At 43.0% G+C, this 24,549-nt stretch overlaps 1 protein-coding gene across 1 annotated transcript; it reads left to right on the top strand.

Moving 5' to 3' along the window:
• The first annotated feature begins 2,543 nt into the window (after positions 1–2,543).
• LOC119374494 (cathepsin L) lies at positions 2,544–24,549 on the top strand. Its single transcript, XM_037644607.2, has 14 exons — positions 2,544–2,889; positions 9,783–9,890; positions 11,499–11,579; positions 12,774–12,818; positions 13,692–13,797; positions 14,050–14,163; positions 15,005–15,159; positions 16,160–16,256; positions 17,518–17,598; positions 20,010–20,129; positions 20,695–20,759; positions 22,373–22,466; positions 23,367–23,440; positions 23,984–24,549. The coding sequence occupies exons 1-14, from the start codon at positions 2,686–2,688 to the stop codon at positions 24,065–24,067; spliced, it is 1,428 nt and encodes a 475-aa protein (XP_037500535.1). The 5' UTR covers positions 2,544–2,685; the 3' UTR covers positions 24,068–24,549.

Genomic DNA, 24,549 nt, shown 5'->3' on the forward strand with positions numbered 1-24,549 from the left:
GCCCCATAATCAGTGGAAATGTTAAAAATAATATTGAGGACACCCGTAAGAGATTGGTGTGCCGCAGATAAGGGCATTCTTGTGTATTTCGGAGATGCTGTAAGTCTGCGAAACTCGCTTTATGTAGATTCCTTTCGACAAATGTTTCGTTTGCCATCGTTTTTGAATGTCTAATTGTGCCCTCCTGGAATTGCCTCTGTTAAGACTGGCATGCACTCGCAATCTCATAGAACCGTTTGCCGTGAAAGTATGCATCGCGGCAACAAACGTACGTATATCAATCGGCTCACCGATTCCAACTTGACATTTAGTTGTACGTTTATTTACGTAAGCGTGCCTGGCTACAGCCATAAGGCTGGTAGATGAGATGCTCGTAGCAGAATAGGCATACAATAACCCATTGTCGAGATGACGAAGCATCCATCCGAGGTGGTCCGTTAACGGACAGCACGCCGTATCGGTGAATAATGCAATCCGAGCCTGAAAGCGTGCACATGCAGTATGCAGATGTAACACAACGCAGTTGTGTAGTGACGGATATCTCGATTGCTTGCTCGCGCATGTATATACTGACATCTACGGCACCTATGCTTGTTATAGGTGAACTTCTATTTGCCAAGAAAACTTCGAAACGTTTTTGACAGAGGATCTGTTTAGACCGGCCGTAATCTGTCCAATGCGTGAACAAAAAATCTCGGGCGGGTATCCGCCACAGGAATTGGCCTAGCCCCAGTACGGAGTTCAGCAGGTGTGAGCAATAAACGAAAATGAACACGTGAGAGGGAAAGAAAATAGAGAGTAAAAGAGAAAGCGATAGAAGGAGAAAGATAAAATAAAACAAAGGGAATAAAAGACAGAGAAAGTCATAGACAGAGAAAGAGATAGAAGAAAGATATATGAGAAAGAAAGCGATAGAAAGAAGGAGCAAGAGAAAAATACAAAGGGAATAAAGACAGACAGAGAAAGGCATATATAGAGAAAGAAATCGATGGAAAGAGAAAAATACAACGGGAATAAAGACATAAAAAGATAGAAAGACAGAGAGAGAAAGAGAAACAGTCGGCACGTAAAAGAAAGAAAACAGAGATCAATACAGAAAAAGAGAAATGGAGATAAATAAAGAAAGAGATCGAAAGAGGAAGCGATAAATAGAGAGAGAGAAAAAAAAGATATAGCGACAAAGAGATATATATATAGAGCAAGAAAGATATACAAAGAAACATACAAAAAATATAAGAGAAAGACAAAGAAAGAGAAGAAGCAAGAAATAAAAAAAGATAGAGAAACAAGGAAGGCCGCCCAACTACGCTTTTCCTTCAGGCTTGGCACCACTAGTGCGAAGCTGCCTTTATTTTGTACAATTTGCCTCCCCCCACCCACCCTTTTTATGGACAAGTGCAAAAACGGGGGGGGGGGGGGGGGGAGAAAGGAGGGGGGGCGCACCCATGTTCCGTCCAGTGGCAAGAGCTTCTGCCATGTTTCTGCCTCCCGATGCGGGAGGCACTGTGGGTCCGATTCCCAGGGCTGACGGGGCACCCATCGGTTTGTCTTGTGAGAGAAATACGATCAGACTGGGCCCTGGCGTGTGTGTCTAGAGAGGGTAGCCTCTCCTTCACGCTCACTTCTTTCACGCCCCTTATGAGTTGCAGAAATAAGCGTCTTCCCTAAACTCAAACCACTATCTCCCTCAAGTGACATTTCCTGTTGACTCCCACGCAGAGTTCTGGGGCTTGAGAAACCGATTTTTCTAGTATTAATTAGCAAATAACTCTTTCAGCATGCAAAAAACACCACGCTTGGTGCGAGAAGACGCCTGGTAAGCGAGAAAGCGCGCAAAAATAAAATGCGGGTGGCGACGCCGCCTCGAAGTTCCCGCATCAGTTGTCGTGACGTCATATATTTTGGCGGCGTCTGTACCAGGGTCTACGCAGTTCCTAATCGGTATAAATGAAATATATTGTCTTCCGAGGGAGCCGGAGACTTAACGTACCAAGTTTCAGGACATTTCGTTGAGCCAGAGTGGCGAAAATACGAAAACACTACCTTGAAATCCTTGACGTCAGCAACGCAGTCTCGGCGGGAAATTTAAAAGTGCAACTTTTGACATTGGTTTTCTTGTATATTATTAAAACTGTTGTGGTGAAAGTAACGACACCAGAGATTTCAAAGTATGATTTATCAGCCTATGAGCTTTAACTATGACAGCGATCGCTCATTATGCGCGAAAGCTGCGATGGACAGTGGCGGCAGCGGTCAACATCGCCACCAATGTCAGCTGTTGGAATAGTCCCATAACATTAGATGCTGCAATAAGTGAATCGAAGAGAGGAGCAGCCGACCTTGAAAGCCGATGACCAGCTACTTGACAGCTTCTCCGCATGACAGGAGAGATGTGGAGAGGAGAGGCGAACCCGCAAAGTTGTCGCTGCTCTCTACGCATACAGTGGTGAAAAAGCAACCTTCCACATCATAGGTGGCGCTACTGGCGCTACGTGCGAGGACGCGACAAAAACATCAACAACATAAACACTGGGAAAACGAAAGCGAGCGTTTGTTGCTGTCAGCTCCTCGCTTATTCAGCCTCCTAACTGCCGCTGTCTCTGGTGGAGGTTCGTAGGCGGCTTTGCGGAGTCCGCAGACTTCTCTTCAATCAAGCGGTTCGTGTAACGGAACGAATTGAACGCGATGAAGCTGTCAATTTCGACAGCTGTGGCCGCGCTGTGCGCTCTGTTGGCGCTCAGTTCAGCGGCTCTCGTTGGTGCGCCGATGAAGCACGATGCTAAAGACTTCGAAAACTATCTCGACGAAGCCCACTATGTGGCCGCGACGCAGGTGGACGGCCGAGAATTCTACGACACCGTGGTCGAAATCCTCGAAGCCGAAACTCAGGTGAGCGTCGCAGTTATTGGAGGTATCGGTCGCGCATCGGTCGCGCGGTTGCGGAGTCGCGCGACTGAAGATTGCATGCTCAGTCACTAGCACGTGACTTAGCATCGCGCAATCCTTTGGACTACAGTCAAATCATGCGACGATGACTAAGCAAAAAGGGCGCGAACGGTTGCCGTGCGAGCGTATGGTTACTTAATACTAGAACAATTGCAGCGCGAAAGACGGGACAAAGGGATAAAACGCTGTTGTATCTGATCTTCTGATTCTTGGTCCCGTCTTTTGCGCTGTTGTTCAAATACCGTGCATTTCAACCAACTCGCCTGCAGTCTGCCATCCTACTTTAGTTACTTATAGACTGCACGGTTGAGAAAGTTCTTTAATACATAGCGCTCCCGTGGTCAGTTGAGATCTGATCCATCGAGTGCATGCGTCTTTAATTGTACACCTTGATCGCCGGTTGCATGCATTAAAAACGAAACTGTGTTTCACACTGTATATGTCTCTAACCGGTTCGATATAATGAGCGGATTAACGACGTTAATTTAGTGTACTTGGACATCAGTGTAGCTGATGCGCGCACGAATTCTTGTGTTGCATATTTCATGGTCGATTTCCGTCGTCAGTTTCGTGGTGCTCAAAAGTTGTTTACAAATGATATATGAGTAGTTGTTCTTACATGTTCATTTAGAACTAGCTTAATTATGTGCGCGTTATGAGGAATAGCAGTAAATTACAATGTTAATTCGATATCCTACCTCCACTTGATGACGTCGTGAAAGACAATTGATGTATGTCTTCCTGAGCGAGCCAGACATATGAGAATAGTGGTCTGAATCAACCGCATAATTTATTATGATGCCTGTTGACACCAGTCACACCACCAGTACCGATACCACCAGGTGCGCTGGTACAGAAAGGGAGAAAGAGAGAAATAACATTTATTTTATTAATGATCGACAGTAGCGCAAGCTCGTCTCGAGAGGGAGGGATTCTTATTTCAAGAGGCTGCCGTACCTTAGCTGCTTTGTACCAGCTGTCGCTGATCTTGCGAGATTCTGGTCAATACACATTGTTTTAGATTGCACTTTCCACGGGATTCACTATCGAAAGAATTCATAAACGCATGCGTGATCAGGAAATTGAGAGGTCTTCACAACGTACCACTGGCAATCTCTGTAATTGTACCGTGAAAGAGAAGAAAAAAAAATTCCAAAAAGTTACACAGTCACACCACCGTTGCACATTGTTCATACAGAAAAGCAGAGCTCTGCACATCTTATCTGCAAAATGTGCAGTGCTTGGTCTCCTTATTGCATTGGCACAATGCACGAATACCACGGCCATGTGTTGATTACACAAGGCTTTCGTGATAAACCCACTTCAAGAGGCCCGCGTGATGTTGAAATCTGTTGCCGAGCCTCTGCTGTGCCAGAAATAACTCTCTCCAGCAGACAGCTGTGCAGCCTTTTTGATTGAAATTGCTGCGCACTTTATCGGTCCCACAATCGCTACATTTTAGGCATTTATCAGGTACTTCTTCTTCATCTATACATGATTGTCATCACAGTGGGGTTCTTTGTCATCATCGCTTGTGAGGACTCGTCTTGAGATTGTTCTGTGCCTTGAATGTGATTGGTTCATCACGTCTTCAGGGCGTATTAAAGGCGCGTCAACTGCTACGTCACAATAAGTTATCTCAAACGCATTTAATGCATAAGCATTATATGGTTAGCACCGCAGAAAACCGGTGTTGCAGAACATGTGGGCCCTTCTCTGAGATTGTGCAGCTTGGAGCTAACATGGGCCTGACACTTTAATAGAAGCTTTTACAGATATGCAAGCAAGATGCACCGAGTCACATCAAGCAATGTTGTACGACAAAAATATTTAATAACCTGTTTAACGTTGGTTAAAAAAAAAAGGTGCAAACTCGCATGGAAGTCGTGGCATATTGTGTAAGCATTACATTACTGGACAAGATTGAAATGCCGTAATTGTTCATTTCCATGGCAGCCCGCATGTTTGGCGACCAATAGTGGATGCAGAAGGCTTGGTTTCATGGGACCCTTACAAAAATGTATTTAGACAGTCTATGGACTGTCTAAAAATATATTTAGACAGTCTATACGCTGCCTAAACACATTTTTATAAGGGGAAGTTGGGTATCTGAGCTACGTACAGCACTACAGGAAAAAGACAAAATTTGCAGGTGCCGTGTTTCTGGCCACTTGAGTATCGTGTTGCCATGCAGTGTCTTGGCTATTCTTAAACTTGTGCCGTGCAACGAAGTAGAAGAGACAGCCAAATATATATATATATATGTATATATATATAGCTATCCCTTTGGTATATATATAGCTAGGACTACCCTACAGTATAATATCAGCTAAGGCTACACCCTTGGGTATAGCTAAACTGTACCCTAGGGTGTAGTTTTCACTCCGGTGAAATCACTCAAATATCAGCATCATCCTTCCCGGCCTTATTGTCTCTATTCTTCTGTGGTATCTTTATTTCTGCCTCCTGGAGCACTTGAAACGTCTCGGTGTTTTGTACAGCAGGTAGGGAGTACTTTTAAGCAACAAAACAAGCAAGGCAGTCACTGCATCTAGAAAGGTATGTGTAGTACACAGACATTTGTAGATGCGGTACACGCTGCCGCATCTCTGCAGCTAAGCAGCTCTGGACTTACACTACGCCTCACGCGGCCCAGTCAAAATTTGCATATCTGTGAAAGTGAGATGTGTTTTGGGTGTAGTACACAAAGGGAGGTGCCAAGTATGCCGTCATACGGGGCGGAGGTTCCCGTATATTTCCTGCCCGTCTAGTTGATTTAGTGGAGCGACACCACGCCCAACACCTTCCTGAAGCCTCTCAGTGCGCTGCGGGGCTCATTCTCATGCCACTTTTTGTCTTTCTTTTTTCTTTCTTCGATCCCCTCACTTGCTTATTTTCTTTGCTTTAGCTTCTTTTTGCGAGATCTTACTTTTTTGGGGAGCTAAGATTTCTTTTTTTTTTATTCACTGATGCATATCAAGAAGCGTGGTGGCATCTTGACACACCACACCCAGAATATGCAGAAATGCATTGACTACTGCTGCATGCAAGCACATCCTTTTCCATTTCTTCATTTTTCCTTTTTTTTGGCATCCTTGCTCAAGTCAAATTTACAGTTTGCTTTTTTATTATTCCAAACATACTGCTAACCAGTCAGGAGTAGGTACTTGGAAAACAGTGAAAACTTCTACTTGCAACAGAAACGACCGCAATATAAAAGATTGTGCGTGGTACAGAAGGACGTCTGCATTGAAATTCAATATTTTAATTATATACACAAATGAATCCAATCTGAGCACGTTGTAGACCTCAGTTTCTGGCAGCTGTTTCCAAGGCGTGTCAGCCAACCAGACTCCCGAAACAAGCTTCAATACTGAGCACAACTCCTTTACTGCCCAGGTAAAGAACAATAGTTCTTGTAGGATTGTAACTTTGCCAGAATTAGTTTATTGATTTTTCTTTTTAAAGATAATGTCTTCGTGGGCCTCTTCCATGCACATTAATTTGGTGACATGGTCATTTCTGACCAGATTCAACCATCTTGATTGCACAGGCATCAAACTGGCTGAAGTTTAGACCTTCGCTACGAAATGAATGAAGGCAGAGGAATCTTTACAGGTTTTTACACATTTTTTACATAACAGCAGCCCTACTATGGCTATTGCAGGAGTGGGGATCACACATCACATATCAATCACAGACCAAAAAAGTAACAAAATCGCAATGCACGAACATCTCCTGGTAAAGAATTCAAACGTTCGATTCTCAAGGGCAAAAGAGCTTGTTTGAACACATCTGTTGAATAGCTTGAAAAATGTAGGGCTAGCTGGTTTTGTCATGGCTTGAAAACAGTACCAGAGAGCATCACGGAAAAGTGATCCCGTAATACTTGAGCTGCATGATTGTGCAGACATTTCCTTGCTTGTCCTGCGTATTTTTGGGTGCAGTTTGCAAAGTTGAAAGCAAAGGTCCACTCTGGGAGCTCCTATATATGTACACAGGAACAGTAACATCGTTTCAAGAGGAGTTGTTACAACAGAGTGAGCTCTGATATGAAGTGCCTGCTAAGACTTCAGCTAGCATGTTGGATGCCCTGCGTGATCTAAATTGTCTAAACAATTGCACACTTTTGTTTTTGCAGAAGCATGTCTTCAAACTGTATTTCATAAAAATATATATGCATACCACTATGCTGTCTTTTTATTGAGCTATGCAGTGTAACCTATATATACTGCAAAGGTCATACACTCATACCTCGATATAACGAACACGGATATAAGGAATTATCGGTTATAACGAAGTAAATGAAGAATAGTGTTGTCATAGACACAGTGTTGATAATATTCGTTTATAACGAATTTCTGGATATAACGAAGTTATTTTCGTGGCAGATGCGACTTTGTTATAATGAGGTTTGAGTGTACAATACGTTCTACTATTATCAGTTTTATCAATATACTTATATTTTTAATATATCTATAGTCTTGCCAGTATACCCAGCATCATTACTACTGCATATTTTTATTTTGCAGAAGCATGCCTACAAATTATGCTCTATAAAAGTATGCTACATAAACACATGCCACGACACCGCCTTCTTACCGCTCTTCTTATTGGAGGCATTCCTCTGCCACAATAGTCAAACAATACGTCTAGATCAAGGCCAGTGGAGTGCCCGTGCCTCTGCAAATGTTTCTATGCCATTAAACTAAGTACAAGCCAAACTGTAAGTACAGCATGTGCACCAAACACGGTGGTGGGGATAAATTGTGGCATTATTATTGAAGCATGCTCCAGCGTTGTTCAAAGTGTGGCATTGGGCTTCTCCGTCTGGGAGGCCCATTATGATTTAGTGTGTGATTTTTTTACCGCCTAATTCCTGGCCAGCATTAACTCAACATATTATTTATTATTATTATTTGAAGACACTTAACAGGACTTCTAGGTGGAATTGTGTAAGGGGGTAATGCATGAAGGGAAATACGTACTGCAAATACAATATCGTATATGATATCAATATTCACCAGAATTTCACAAAAGAAATATATAAATTGCAACATTATGTAGCATCGATACCAGTATTTCACTTGGTAGACAGTATTAAAACACTGTGCAAAGCAGAACAGTATAGTAGCAGTACAAAAAAGAGAACAGTAGTAATACAATTTATTTATATAATGCAACAATACAACAAGAATGTGGTATATGAAACAAATATACTGTGCCAATAATACCAACACCTTTTTTTTCATAAGTTTAACTATCTTCCTTTTAATGTATCGGACATCAGTTTTGTTCTTCTAATTATTACCTTGAAGGTTCCATTCAGCCTGATTGAATAGCGTATACATATTTTGTGGCGAGCTCTCCAGCTGCAGACATCTCAATGAAACCAATGTAACCTGTTTACCCTACCATCGCCCCTAAGGTGGACCTACAATGCTTTTTCAACATGGAAAGTAAAACATACTTGGTGTTTCAACAAAATGCAGCAAAGAGGAATGAACGCTATAGTGCGTCACCCTCTACAGTGACATCTAGTGTGTCTGCCTCTATTGCGCATTGCTCGTGAACGCTTTATGCAAGCACGTTTATAATGTGTGTCAAAACTTGAATGGGCTCAGTAATAAAGGGCCTAGAAGTTCATCATGCTTTTGTAAAGGCGTTTATTGAACGCTGGTGTAAGAGTTGACCGGTACCTTTATCAATGGCTGAATTCACGGACCCTGAGAATGAGCAGCGTTCACGAGCAATGCGCGATAGAGGCAGACACACTAGATGTCACTATAGAGGGTGATGCACTATAGCATTCGTTCCTCTTTGCTGCATTTTGTTTAAACACCAAGTATCTTTTACTTTCCATGTTGAAAACGCCTTGTAGGTCCACCTTAGGGGCGATGGTAGGGTAAACGGGTTATGTTGGTTTCATTTGCCTTTATTGAAGACTGTTTCACTTATTAATTTCAAGTTTTGCATGCTACATCAGGATCCTCCTAGCTTAATTTTTTGCAGTTTCTTTACTTCTCTTTTTTTTTTTTCCGTGGCACATACTGAAGCTTCTGCAGTTACATACTATACATTAGTTTCCAGTTTCGATGTACCATTCCTGATAAATGAAAAAGACCATTTAAATTGGCTGGTATATTCTGCATATTGCTTCCTTCACACAAAATCTCCAAGAATGGTCTTGTAAATTCTCAGTGGGTGTAGCAAATTTACCAAACATTATAGTGCAGCACGCGGCCTGGAATTTACAAAGAAATCTCAAGGGCAGCTACAAATGGCTGCCTCTTCTCTTGACAAATGATGCCATATACCCAAATTACTGCGCCATATACCCAGAGTCGATGGCCGTTGACTGATTTGAGCATCGTGAACTGCATAGTTACCTTGGCCGCTGTGGGATGCTGCCACATGCCCATGTGCACGCTCGCGACCACACTGAAAGTAAGCCATGCGTTCAAAGAAAAAAATGAAAAGAAAGTGCTCAAGATCGTGATGCGCGCTGATGAAGGGACACATCTCCTTGCCTCCTTGTCATCCCCCTCCCTACGTAGCTTTCAGTGCGCTCGCTGGTACGAAAAGAGAAAAAAAGCACTTAAAGTGTACGGCAAATCCCTGTAACTCCATTCGTACTTAACGGATTCTAAAGATTTTTGTGGCAGTCAATTCATGAGGCAATATGCTCTTTTAATGAAGTCATTAGACGATTACTTGGAAAAGTGTTGCAGGGCCCCTTTAACATTCCTTTGTTAAAGTGTCATTCTAAGTTGTGTAGTTGTTGCAACTGCATGCTCAAATGCATTTCACGTCTCTCTCTCTCTGAATGCCCACAGGTTGTCTCCGGTCTCATAATCAGACTCAAGATGAAGATGACGGAATCGGTCTGTAAGGTGTCGAAAGGCAACTACACCAGGGAGCTCTGCACTCCGAAGAAAGGGAAGGTAAGAAGCAACAGCGACCTTTTGCTTTATTTCGCAGTTCACAGAGAGGCTGTGTATGGTAGGCTGTGTGTGCGTGAGAACCCCTACCGCAAGTATGTGGTACATAAATTGGGCAAACCCCACAACTCACCACTGGTCCACCAAAAGTGAGGAAGTCGCCTGAGGGCAAGAAACCTGTCTGCCAAAGAAAGTGGGCAAACCCCACCACTCGCCACTGGTCCACTAGAAATGAAAAAGTTGTCCGTGGGCAAGAAACATTTCTGCCACAGAATGTGGGCAAACCCCATTAAATGGTTTAAAGAAGAGAACAGATGGGTGGCAAACACCATTTAAGACCTTGCATGGAATGCCAAGCGCATGTGCCAAGCCAGACAAGACAACGCATGTCGCAGCGAAAGCACGCATGCTTCTCAAATGGAAAGCTTGAAAGGAGCATACGCTAAATTCAATAGGGGCTTTCTGGACCGTCATTTTGGATTTAGTTGCAGGGTGTGTGATCGGCTAAGGTTCAAAATATGTCACCTCTGTGTCATGTGCTAAACAGCTTTGCTGATCGTCCAGCAAAGCTGTTTCACAGCGTGGAATGATTCCACAGATTCCACAGAAGATTCCGCCGCGTGGGATGGCTCCTCAAATTATAGAAAAAATTGTGATAGCCGTTATACAGTTGTTATACAGAATTACACAGAAACTCGTACCATTGCCATTGGCACCATCGGTGTTAAGCCATCACCCTATCAACTGCGCACACATCATTTGCTTGCGTATTTAGAGGGACTTCAGAAAATTGACATGCATTCGTCAACAAAAGTGATAAAGTGAAGCGGATGCATCATAGTTTCGTTCAATCCACTTGTCCGTGGTGCCAAGATGACGCAACTACATTTTGCTGCAGACGTAAGTGCTGTGCACATGCGTACTACAAGAACGCTGGTGTTCCCACTGAGCGTGCATGCATACACGCTGCTGGCCTGAGGAAAAGAGATGGTACTTAACGTTAAGCCGACATCTTGCACTTCCCTGTGCGCCTGCAAGGTCCGACGGCTTACCTTTGGTCTCACCTTGCACATCGTCAAATGTCTGTCTGCTACGTCACTAGTGGTCCTCGTCATGCCACCATTGTGAGATGCCTGATAGCTGCCAGGGTGCTGCTTTTTTTTTCCCAACTGGAGTTGCCTTGTGCACTCCATCACACCATTGTTTCACACCCACATGCACTTCAAAATTAAAGAGTCCTGCAACAACAATCATCGCCTATCTCTTGTGCTTTTCCTTGCGTTATCCCTGTGAGTCCGGTATGTCCATGTCACGAATGGCCTGTGCGCTCTCAGCGTGACACGGCATTCTTGACAGTAAGGTGGTGGATGCCCAGGTTCTCGAGAAAGGAGACACAAGCGGGCCAGGTTTGGTAATTGCAGTGCGACAATCAAAACTCCCCGAAGGGTCCATTCGCTTTTTAGAGTGTGTAAGGAGCAACACCTCAGGAGTTCAAACAGAATGCTAGGTCTCGCTGTCGTGAATGCTTCAGCTTTCGGGCGAAACTTGAACTTTATTTTTTCTTCACTTTTTTCACTTGCATTTATTCAACTTCTCTTCTTTGTTCTGCAGCCAGTGAAGATCTGTGAAGCTGAGGTCTACAGCAGAGCATGGGAGAACTATCGGAATGTCAACTCCTTCACATGTGAAGCGGTACGCGCACCATTCTTTGCCTAGCTGTTATTTGTCATTTTACTTGACTCAAGTAGCTTTTTGTCTGAGGTTTAATAGGTGCATAACCAGTTATGAGAATCTCATCTGTATGTATATCTCTGTATGCCTGTTTCATTCATGTAGTCATTATTTTAACAAATATATTCGATTTAAATGTGTTGTTTTCCCAAATCTTCCTGCATTTGCAGTTGCAGACATAAAGTGAAACATACTAATTGGCATGACTTAACAATACAAATGTAAGAAAAAACACATCAGACGAGATGTAGTGGCTACGTCATATTTCGGACTGGGCATTTTCACTGTTCTTCACTGGAAACACACAAATCGAGAACCTATTTGCAAAAGTTCTGCTGTGTGCGTGGTGGCACTTTCCAGCTTGTTTGTTCTGATCTACACTTTAGGGAGCTTTGTGTGTTTATTATCACTCAGTTCTACAAGATAAACAAAGGTGCTTCTGGTGTTAATGTTGTGTTCTAAAGACGTCAGTTTTCCTCTAATGTACGTTTTGTCTGTCAATGAAAATGTTTTGCAACTTACCTCGCAGAAGGGAACACGTCTCTTTTATGAGCCCTTTCTGCCCTTTTTCTTTTTTTTTTTCATTAAGTTCGTTGCCACAGAAGATGCCTTTAAATTTATTGAATTTCTCCAAATGAAACTTACTTTCTATTTCGATTGTTGGCTTGTTTTATGATGAAGCTTTTCGCAATGGGTCTTGAAACTTTTTTGCTTTCTCTGCTTCGTTCTTTGTATGTGTAGTGACTGCTATTTATACTGAAATATTATCCTCATATCACTGCATGGTGCCATTTGATCACCCTACTAAACCTCTTAGCTGCTTCGTTAACTTTATTCACATACATGCATGGCTGCTCTTCTTCATAACTATTGCTGTTCTTTTTATATTCTCCATTCATCCACTCAGTGTTCAGCATGTACTGTTGTAGCACGGTCTATTTATTGTGTGTACAACAGTCTTCTTTCCCAGTGTAATGCTCAAATGGTTCTAGTAATTAACTGACATTTCATATTGCAGCACTTGCACCTGTAAGTAATTCTCATCAGCTAGTCACTTCTTTTATCCTGAAATTTAGAGATTGTATTTCCAAGTGATGCTTGATCACCTCCGTTTCTTTTTTCTAATATTGTAACATTTGCTGCTCCTCGTCTCAGGCTATGTCGATCGTCACACGGATATCGGGAGTTCTCGATCCCAAGGTGCGTACTCTGTGCCTGTTAACTGTTACAATTCTATTGTAAGTTATTTAATCTTCACAGTTCATTAAGAATGGTCAGATTAATAGTACCAATTAAGAACTCTTCATCTGCATCCAGTTTAGCTCAGAACTATGAACATGTATTCTCAAAAATAGTACATATGCATTCAGTAGCCCTTTGATTTTTGAAAGCCTGATTTTTCGTACCTGCTTGATTATTTATTACCTGCCCACATAAATGCGCCCTAGTGCACTAGAGTAACGTGTTATGGCAACTAATACTTTTTCTGCTGTTATGAAAATTATTTTACAAATAACTTTTTGAACATTTCTGTTTTCTGTGGCACAGATAATTTTTACTGCAATATGTAGAGTGCCCCTTTGTAGCATACAGAACAAACTCTGAAAATTCTTCAATAAACAATCAACATATCGATTAATAAGAGAATTTGCATCATTTTGTACCAAATGTTATTACATTTTTAGATGACTTTAGTGTATCTTGTGATAAGTTGTTGTGGGCAGTTGTGTTAAGGTCCTGACATGCATGGCAAACATGTTATACCTTGAACACACGTGTCAAACATTCTTTTGACGCGATAACTTATCTTCTAGTACTAAGTGTTGGTAGATTGCAGCTTCACATTGTGTAAACTGCAATATAGTTAAGCTCTTTAAAAGAGAGGACTAGTGTAAAACAGTTCAGAAAAAGAAACATGCCTCCAGTGGCAAGTGCACGTGTAGTACTAATCGCTCATAATGAACTTAAACCAAAGTGAAATGTAGCTAAATATTGCCTTTAGTTTAATTAAATTAGACTGCAATTAGGCATCATCTGATGGACGCGTGTGAACGTGGTTGTTTGTTTTTCCAGGACCTGACTTTTGCCTACCTGTCAAAGCACCTGAAGCTGTCTCAAGAGCGGTCCCTCTTCAGTGTGTTTGCCCGAACGTACAACAAAACGTACAAGGACAAAGAAGGTAGTGAGGCACCTAATCTTCTGCTTTAAATGAGTGCTCACGTGAAATTTTCTTTCTTCATTTCTTGTGTTAAAGGGGTATATGAGACCTCAAAGTCATAGATAAATGACGAATGAGGGCCTAAGACATAGAAACCATAGAATTTTCATCCTGCACTGGACACACATGAGACTTGCAGTGATGGTGGTGATGTTCCTGTAGTCTTTGAGCCACCGACTAGATCTCGCCTGTCGCTTCTTTTTATTTCCATAGAGCATGAAGCCCGGTTCATGATCTTCAAGAACAACTTGAAGAGGATTGCGCTTTTCAACCGACTCGAAGAGGGAACTGCACATTATGGCCTTACGGAGTTCTCAGACTTGTCACGTAAGACCATTGGCATTTTCAAAAATCCTTCAGCTCTTTATTGTATTTTTACCGTGGCTAAACCTTCCTTAACATTTCATTCTGTAATATCTCATCATCAAATGGCATTGAGCGCTTTGAAATCTTGCCCTGTACCAGTGTGATGAAGAAGTGATCATCGGCAAAAAGAACACTGCACCATAAGTTTGAAGATTGATGTTAATGAAGTGTAAAAAGAAACCAGAATACCAACCACAAGTCACCTGCTACAAACTGGACAGTTGACACTTGCCACTTAGAAAAGTTTGTGTGTACTGTAATCTAACACAAGTTTTTAGTTTGACCGCATGCTTGTTTGCATGAGTGTTATACCAAGTTACAGTAGCCCGAAATGGGAGAGGCCGGATAGTTGGTGCTACTTCACAGGGTCGAGGTGAACCGGGCAAGCACACAATTCTTATTGGAGAAACCTCGTGCATTCTACTTGTCAGCTGAAGTCTCAGCAGCAACATAATTCTGAATTAGTTGCCTTTTTAAACTTTTTTTTTTCGTCAAGGACACTTCGCGAAAACAAATAGACATACCTACAATTGTGATTGCAAGAAGCGTCACAAGTTGTCGACACTATCGTCCGATAGGCAGGTACAAGTTCCTTTGCATATGCCGAACTACATTACATGCTAGAAACCTTACCTCTATTGTGTTCCCTTTAGCAAGGGACCGCGCTGTATGAAGCACATGTGCAGCATTGCATTGCGATTGTCTTGTACCACTTGTGTTCGTCTGTTGGTGCCTTGGGGCAGCGTCGTCTTCATATAAATTCTCAAACGGCGTTTCTGAATCCATAACGTTTGTACTGCAGCGAGCGAGTTCGAGCGCTACTACCTCGGCCTGAAGAAGGATCTCGCCGAGCACAAGGCCGAGGTCAAGCCAATCAAAGTCGGACCTGTGAACGAGCCGCTGCCAGACCTTTTCGACTGGAGGACAAAGGGAGCTGTGACGGAAGTGAAGAACCAGGTAAGAGTGGTGGAGTTGGTTAGTACTATCTGTGCGAATATTTTAGCGTTGTGCAATACAGGATAGGGTCATAGGAGACTCGGAAAAGTTCTCCACAGAAATAAAATGGGGCTTAGCGAGAAGAATAAGGTGAACCAAGGGGCTCCAAAAGTTTTTTGGTTAGTTGCAGCCATGTTAAGCGAACTGACAGCAAAGCGAGGCAAAGCACTGGGAACATTTGGCATACATTTACAAGTCATGGATGGCAGGTTAATGATGTTGGAAAGAACAGTAGGCACATATAATCACTGCATTCTGGTACAGTCTAATCCCTGCACAAGATGTAATGCTTCAACAGAATGTCTAACACAATGGAGTTTTTCGTTACTCTCAACCAGTGTTTCGCAGAATTGAATGAATAAAAATTACTTCCATGACAATGTTCACGATGCACACATTCTCGTTCCAACGATATAGTCACAGAGCAGGCTTTGACCCACCACTTCCAAAAAAGAATTAAGTACGAGTCCTGAAAGGTACCCTTGGCAAGTCCTCGCATGTCGATGACCGAATAGTAAAACATAAAAATCCATCCTTTCTTGAAAAGCCCCTTAAAGTGGTGTTTTGAACAGCCACACAAAAGATTTTTGCCGTTGCTGTTGTCATCCCAAGATGGCTTCAGAATCAGCTTGTCTCGTCATTGTTGAAAGACACTTGGTAGCGTGTGATTGAAAGATGCCTGGTTTGAAAAATTGCATTACGTACCACGCTAAGGTTTTGCTCTCACATACAGTAACACCGTCTAAGGTGTTTAGTTGTAATGTTCAGCCTTGCTATCGCTTCATTTACGTAGCTTTTCTGACGTTGCTGCCGACTCGTTATGTTTTTTTGTTGTTGTTCTTTGTTTTCTTATGTTTACCTGTATTGTATTAATGTTTGATACCACTCTCCTCTGTAACGCTTCGGCCCTGAGGGTACAGTAAGCGAAATGAAATAAAACTAATTTCTAATTTACATTCAGGGCATGTGCGGTTCCTGTTGGGCCTTCTCAGTGACCGGCAATGTGGAAGGCCAGTGGTTCCTGTCACGTAACAAGCTCCTCTCGCTGTCAGAACAGGGTAAGGCTTTTGTCCAGGCCCTTGTAACATACCGTTTTAATCAAAGTGTTCAGCGGGTATCTGTCGAGGTTGAGCATCGTTCATGAGATTGTATGTGCATGTGTTACGTGTATGTACACCCTTGCAATTTCTTAATAATATTGTGTGAGCGTTGACCCCCTGGACATGGTAGCACCTAATATAGACAAGAAGTAACCATTCCTACATGATGTGCAAGCGCAGGGAGCACACTCGTGCGCGAGCACCCTCTACTACGCTGTTTGCTTAGACGCACACGCACTCTCAGGCTTAGCTGTGCGGTCATGTGTTTAGAAAGCCGACGTGATGCATCATATCACCGATCTCATTGCTTGTTGCTGATACTAGAAACTACTGTAGCCTGTGGTTGACACTCGCACAATGTTATTATAATATTCAAGGGTGTACACCGCTCATGAAATGAAATGTGACATCAAAACTTTTAAGTATAACAACTGGTATGTGCAATTGCTACAGATAACCACATCATGTTGCTATGAATCTATCCACTAAAGGTATTGTTGACTCTGATGTGTAAGCTTGTGAGGCATTATTATGCTGTATGTGACACAAACTGAAGGTAGTGAAAATAAAAGTAGTGAAAATAAAAGCGCTACTTCCATTGCTTAGCTCTAAATCGATGTGCTTCGCTCTGCAAGCACTGTACGACTACGTATACTGTGAAGTCAGATTGTTGATAATGGGAAAAATTCCTGAAAGTGTTGTAATAACATCAGTACAAATAAAAAACAACGAAAAGTTGCCATTGGACACTTTTGAACACCTAACCAGATCAGATATGCAGTCAAATCCAGATATATTGAATCTGAAGGGAATAACAAGAAAGTTCTATATGTAGGTAATTCAATGTATAAAATATTTTATACAGTATTGAAAATATATTTAAGAAGATTCTACAAATGTTCGATATACGCAATAATTCGTTGTATGTGGGTTCAATATATGCGAGTTTGACTGTATTCTGATGTCAGGAGCTACAGTACCTGACATAACTGTAAAGGTCTAAACCTGTCAAAAAAGTGTATGCATGTATTACGTATTACAAACAGATGAACAGATACGATCTTGTCTTTGTCTAATCTTTCTCACCGCTACTGTGATAATCTTTTTTTACCACTTTGGTGTTCATCATTGCAAATGCCGAACTTGCCAATTACATTGTGATATTGCTGTCATTCCATGATGAATTTTTTCATACACATGTATCTCTATTTTACTACAGAGCTTGTCGACTGCGATCATGGTGACCACGGATGCAAGGGTGGTTACATGGGCCAAGCCATGAAGGCTGTTATTGAAATGGGTATGATTATCTCTGCGACATCTTTGTGTTTAGATAAAGAATGTTTAAAGGGACACTAAAGGCAAATGTTAAGTCGATGTTGATTGTTGAAATAGCGTTCCAGAAACCTCATAGTGCTTGTTTCGTGCCAAGGAAATGCTTATTTGAATGAAAATCACGTTTTAGCGGTCCGCACAGCGTTAACGCACTTCAGATCGTGCGCCTGAAAAGGCCTCCTGACATAGCATTTGCCTTGTCCAATGTTGCCTGCTTTTACTGCCTGGCAGCCGACGCCGTGGTTTCTGCTCTGAAGGGCACATTATACAACATCACATGGACACGGTATTTTGTTGAAGTTTCCGTTAGAGCGACTTTCATGGTCGTGTAAGGCACACGAAGCAGTATGCGTAAACGAAACTACGATACCTCTGAGACATGACCGCGTGAGCGGAGCGCAGCCCTGCGATAACGGTACTTTTGCACAACCCGTGCCGTTCTCCACTGTAACGTCAAGTTCTTTTTTTCCATGAATCAAACAGAAACGCACAAGCAACATTTTATTACATCTTGCAATGCTAGGAATGTTCTTTCGTTATTATAGATAGCTTGAATACTAGGGATACCCTCATTTGTATTCAGGACTCTTGACGTCATCAGGCTCATTCCGAAACGTCCCACTGGTGGCGCATATGTGTCCTACGTTTACCTTAATTTCTCGATTACTAGACCACTGCTTTTGATAATATTGACGTTTTAGATGTTCTCAGACATTGACCTTTCGCTCTGACATAAATTTTTATTAGCCTTTAGTGTCCCTTTAAACACAGTTGCATCAGTGTCTTAATCTTAATAGCTGTTCAGTGTACTCTTTGCCTTGCCATGGCATTCAGTGAAATTGTAACATGTAGACAGTAGGATAGGTGGATTGCAATACTGCTCATGTGGTTTCTAGGTCAAGAGCCAGCACATGGGTAGCATATCTGTACAACAATGTGCTAGACACTAGGGTTAAGGCTTGGGCAACTTGGTTCATTGTGCAAAGAAAGGAAAACAGCGCTGAATTTTGGATGAACACAGTGGAAGACAGACGACAACAGCACCAGTCGTCGTCTGTTTTTCTTTGTGTTCGTCCAAAATTCAGTGCTCTTTTCCCTTCTGTGCTTGACACCTCCAACTTTCTTCACGACATAGATTACATTGTTGTGAAGATTGCACATCATACTGCTCACACTAGAGTATACTAAGCACCTTTGGAAAAAGAAAAGCTATTATTAAGCGAAGCTTTTATAACTAGCAGGTTTCAGTGGCAGCGCTGTATACGAAAAACTGTGCACTGGCGAGGGTACAGCGATGCGGCCCTCAAAGGTGCACCGGTCACGCGCGTATTTGCACGCACCGTCTTCAAATAACTGATGCTCTCTCGATCATGGGCTTGTCTGCGAGCAGCCATTTCTGATATGGCAACGTGATCTTTTATCGAGGTGACTTGTCATTTCACGTTGACACATTTCATTGTTGCCTGGATATGAATGCGTGACCGTCGTTGCTGCCTGTAGCAACTGAAGTTTTGCACTGCTAAGCACGTGGAGGAAGGTCCAATTATCGACATGGAGGAAGGAAACACTCGGGAGGGAGCATTGCGCGATGTGTTAGAAAGAAATAAAGAAAGAAAAGTAGTACGGCAAGCATGCACACTCCATGCTTCGCTTGCCCCCATTTTACCGATAAGGCAAGGGCTCCTAAATTTTTATAGCATCAATAGATATTGTACAAAAGAAAAGCTGCTAATTTCCCTCTGCATACTTCAAGTGCTAATGCAACTAAGCGTATGTGTGGAATTGGGTTTACCCTGTGGTAGCGTCAGTTGTCTTATCCTGATTGTTGTTTCTCTCTTTCTTAATTTTTTCTTTTTTTTTTTATCAGTGAGTTGGGGGTGGGGGGGGGGGCTGCTGTAGCTGCTCCAGAGTTCAGACCCTCTTTCGTGGTCTTTATGGCGGTTTCAACCTGTGCTCCCCTAGCTCACCTCTGTTCGTCGGAGACTGCGGGGGACAGTGGCGGCCCTGCATTCATTTCATATCAGCAAATTAGTTGTCGGAGGATGTTAATTTCTTTCGCCGTAGGGGGTCTTTGCCATTCATACAGCGTACGAAGGGTAGGGGGATTCAGCCAGGACAAACAAAATTCTTACTTATGCAGGATATTTCATTGTATAGTCGTTCTTGTGTACTAACCGTCATTCCCATGGAGCTTCAAGGACACCAGCATCTGCTTTTTTTTTATTCAGGTCATGGATATGAAACTGTGCCGCTGAGATGAATCCCTGGTTCCTTGAAGGCGTCTTTTTCTTCTTCCTTTTTTCTTCTTTATGGTCTCATGAAAATGAATACAGAATCGTGGTTGATACAATGCCATTTATGTACTATTTCTTTCAGGAGGCCTGGAGACCGAGTCTGAGTACCCTTACAAAGGTGTAGATGGCACTTGCGAGTTCAACAAAACAGAATCCAAGGCTCGAGTGCAGAGCTTCGTGGGATTGCCCCAGAATGAAACAGGTGAGGACGCATCCAGATTCTGCGGCCTTTTCACAGACTGACTGACCGGCTGATCGATTGATTTGTTCATTCACATTAATTCATTCAGTCTCATTGCTTGCTTGCACTCATGATGTTCAAGCGTGAGATTGCAGGATTTGTAAGTGTGTGCCTTTCTTTTGAAGAGTACAGACAACTGCGCAAACATCGAGTAAAACCGGAAGAAATATTTTGTAGCGAGTTTGAAGCAATGTGAAACTTTACTGTCACGGCTGCGTTAGCCTACTTTGTTGACCCTCGTTGTACTTTCGTGGTTGCGGCTTCACAGTGCATCGAGCAGTCTATTACCGCGTTGTCATTGGTGTAGCCAGGAATGACCCAAATGTTGTCAAACGTGCCTCTGATATTGTATCTTCTCATGACGTTTTGTACATTCGTAAAGATTTTCCTTGTTTTGTTCAGAAAGGGCATTGTGGCAGAGTGATTATGGAGACTTTTCTGCTATGTACCCCTGATATGAGTATCAGTTATTTGTTTTGTTTTTTGCCCGAGATGAAGATACCACCTCTTGTTTCATGTTTTGCAGAGCTGGCCTACTGGCTCATGAAGCATGGACCAATTTCTATTGGAATCAATGCCAACGCAATGCAGGTTTGTGGACGAGACGGCGCATTCTCTTTTGTTTCCTTTCATTTACATCTTTGAAACGAAGGAGCGTGTTCCTTAAAGGGGCCCTGCAACACTTGTCAGAAAACACTGCCGATCAGCAGTTGAGGCTCCAGAGAACACGCAAGCCAAAAATTATAGCGCAGCCCGCAGCCTGAAATTTACAATTAATTTTCAAAGTCAGCGAAAAATCGTTCCTTCTTTTTTCTACAAATGATGCCATATGCCGTATTTACTCGAATCTAGGCCACCTTCGATTGCAGGCCAACCACCGAAATTCGCAAGGCCAGAAAAAAAAAAACTTACCTCGAATGCAGGCGGAATGCAGGCACGACACACTGCACGATCGCTTCCAGAAAACTGACCAACTCCGCGCTCGCGCCTCTGCCACCTCTGCGTTACGTGACAGGAGGAGAGAGGGTGTCAAAGTGCGTGGCATTCGCTGGCGGAGTAATCGCGGGACCCGATCCACCTTTGCCAGCGTGAAATCTCGCCGGCTCGATCACCCTCACTGCATGAACGTGGGACTGCGAGATTTCGGAACAATGGACAGTACAAAGCAAACGGCGCGGTCGGCCTGAGTAGCCATGGGGACCACCGCTGTACTGAGCCTGAGCGACCTCGTCACCATGCAGCTACCGTAGGATGTCGTGAAAATGAGCCTCAGACGTGCGTGCAGAGCCGTCTTCATACGGTAGCCTGAGATCGGTGCATGGTGAGCCGCCATGCCGCTAGTGCGGCCGGGCCTTTAGGTAGGTGGCGGCTGCGGTCAAATCATGGTGCTCGAATCTAAGCCGACCCCCCCACTTTTACACATTGTTTTTTCGGAAAAACACCGGCTTAGATTCGAGTAATACAGTACCCAAATGGCCACGCCATATAGCCAAATTCACAGCCATTGGCTGATTTGAGTATCATGAGCTGCATAGTTACCGAGGCTGCCACATGCCCGCACACCCGCGCTCACACTGAAAGTAAGCTGCACATTTGGGGGAAAAAAAAGGAAAAGTGCCCAAGGTCATGGCACACGTAACATATCTTCTTTCCCTTGTGCCATCCCTGAGGGCCCTGCTTAGCTTCCAGCGCATTCATTGGGGCGAGAGAAGAGAGAAGGCAATTAGAGCGTGCGACAAATCTCTAACCCTGCTCGTACTTGAAACAATCTAAAAAATTTTGCTGCTGCGGTCAATTCGTGCGGCAATAATCTGCTTTAATGAAGCCATTGTCTGGTTACTTGGAAAAGTGTTGCAGGGCCCCTTTGAGACACAATACAAAAATGCCGAGATATGCTGAGGTTGGCTGAGTTGATGCTTTTAGAGCCCCTAAGAGGCCTTTCATACAATATCCTGAGAAGGCTTAGCAAGCTGGAGACACGATGTGTACACTTGTAATTCACATGCTGCTATAGCCAAAATGCTAGAGGTATAGCCTGTATAAATCCGAATAGTACAAGAATAACTACTGTACCACCGCATGGCCTGCTCTTGAATGTTTGTGACACATCTGCTGCTCTTTTGACCTCATTTTCATTCTCAAGCCTCAGTAATATTAATAATATCGAAATAAAAATAAATTTCTTTTTCTTTCCTTGTTTTCAGTTCTACTTCGGTGGCATCTCGCACCCGTGGAAGTTCCTCTGCAGTCCAACGGATTTGGATCACGGGGTTCTTCTCGTTGGATTTGGCGTGGACAGTAAGTGCCAGCGGTCTCCTCTGTTGTTCTCAAGGCACAACGGTCAACTATGGGAAAGGCATAAAATTTGTATACAGCCGTACGTTGGTTTAATGAAGTCTCAGGTGTAATGATTTATTCTTACTTCCCAATTTCAGTTCTGTTGCAAACCACATATGTTTATCTCCGAATTTAGTGGACTATGTTTATGTCGCAGTTTCGATTAATCCTTGTGTACTGTATTGCACACATTCAGCCGCTGTCTCTGTGATGAATGAGAAGATTGGTAAACATTGATCGAGAGAGAATCGATCATCTGTAGGCAAACTTTCACATGGAAATGTTGGCGGCCGGCAGTAAAAACAACACCATTGACATACACCAAAATTCATGATACACGTACAACAAAGTCTTCCGCTGAAAGTTTGGCTGCGTCATAGCAAGGTTTGGCTGTATTGCAACATTGGTGGTATAGCAATGCTCACCACCTAATCCTCAGCTATCCCCTATTTAAAGACAATCATTCCGACTCTATTAGATTATCGTGATTATTTATAAACCATTATACTCTTAAACTCATACGCTAATCGACTATCATTTGTATGCCTTATGCAGCGGCCATACATGGTGCCTTAAGTTAGTTGTAAAAACAGTCATCACTGGCGATAGAGGTGGAGGATTCTACGAGGGCCGACACTTTGGTGAATTGGTACGGATGCACTTGTATTTGTGAATGACACGGATTTGGGATAGTACTATGAATAAGAATGAAGCTCACATTGCACAAAGAAAGCTTGTGACAGTATTAAATGCAGTAATAAATGGCATGAGCTCCATATGTGCAGCAGGAGATAACAAGCTATCGCTTCTTTCGAGCATGGTCTTTTCCAACCGCAGTGACATGCTTTCTTCCCCGTGCAGAACGAAGTTTCCGTCGCAAGCCTGTTCCATACTGGATTGTGAAGAACAGCTGGGGCAAGTATTGGGGAGAGAAGGTGAGTCTGGTGCTGCTCCTTAAAGAGGTACCGACACCAATTTTCGAAATTGAGTTTACTCTGCCGTACAAATCTCCCGTACACAGGGATGGCTCTGAGCAAGTGTGAAGCTCAGTAATTGCTGATAAGATATCTTATTTCGACATTTAAGTCCATTTTCATACGTCACGTACTGACGTGCACAAATTCTCACTAGGCTTTCAGCAGGAACCGCATCTTTGTCATGTCCATAATGTTGCACTTCCACCAAGCGTCGTATGAAGATTCCTCACGAGCAGGATGGCACTAGGTGCTAAACATCCCGATACAAAATTGAAAGCCACTTAGCACCGGGCGAACATGAGCTGTGATCGTGCACACAGCGACAGAAGACACAGAAACACTTCTTTTATTACAATAATTATTTTACAATAATTTCATTTCGTCACGCTCTGCTGCAGCCGTGCCCAAACGAGTGTACTTTTACACCTTTCCTACTTACCATCACTTGTTGAACTGTTTAATTATCCAAACTTGCTTGATGCATTTCTTCTTTGGTTTCAGGGCTACTACAGGGTTTACCGTGGCGATGGTACCTGTGGTGTCAACCAGATGCCGCTGTCCGCCGTAGTCCCACCGAAGCACTAGTCGATTCAAACCATTTTTAGCTTGCTCTCTTTTTCTTTTTTTGTACACGAAGATATATTACGCGCGCTCTTTTAAAATACTGACATTTACTCGGTCAGCAGTCCTCGATGCTGATGCTGCGACAACGCCGTGCTCTTAGCAATGGTCGTTTTTACCTCTCTCATTTGGGCTTATCGGCACTGATAACAATCCTTAACATCAAGCTCCGTGATGTTTGTTCGTGTTCAGCTGGGTGGCTTAGGTTTAGGCTTACCTCATTGCTATTATAACTTAATGCTTTTTTTTTTCAATATGCCCGCTCAAACGGGCGACGCCTTTAAAGGGAGCCTGAAATGGTTTGGACAATTTGTTACAAACATTGAGCCAAAATAGGCAGATGTTCAAGGGAAGATGGAAGGTTGAAGTAATGAAAAATTCGTGAACACGGGGTGTCGCTCATGGGGTGTCACTGGAGCGACACCCCATGTTCACAAATTTTTCAT

This window comes from Rhipicephalus sanguineus, chromosome 11, assembly GCF_013339695.2.
Source record: "Rhipicephalus sanguineus isolate Rsan-2018 chromosome 11, BIME_Rsan_1.4, whole genome shotgun sequence".
NCBI classification, from domain to species: Eukaryota; Metazoa; Arthropoda; class Arachnida; order Ixodida; family Ixodidae; genus Rhipicephalus; species Rhipicephalus sanguineus.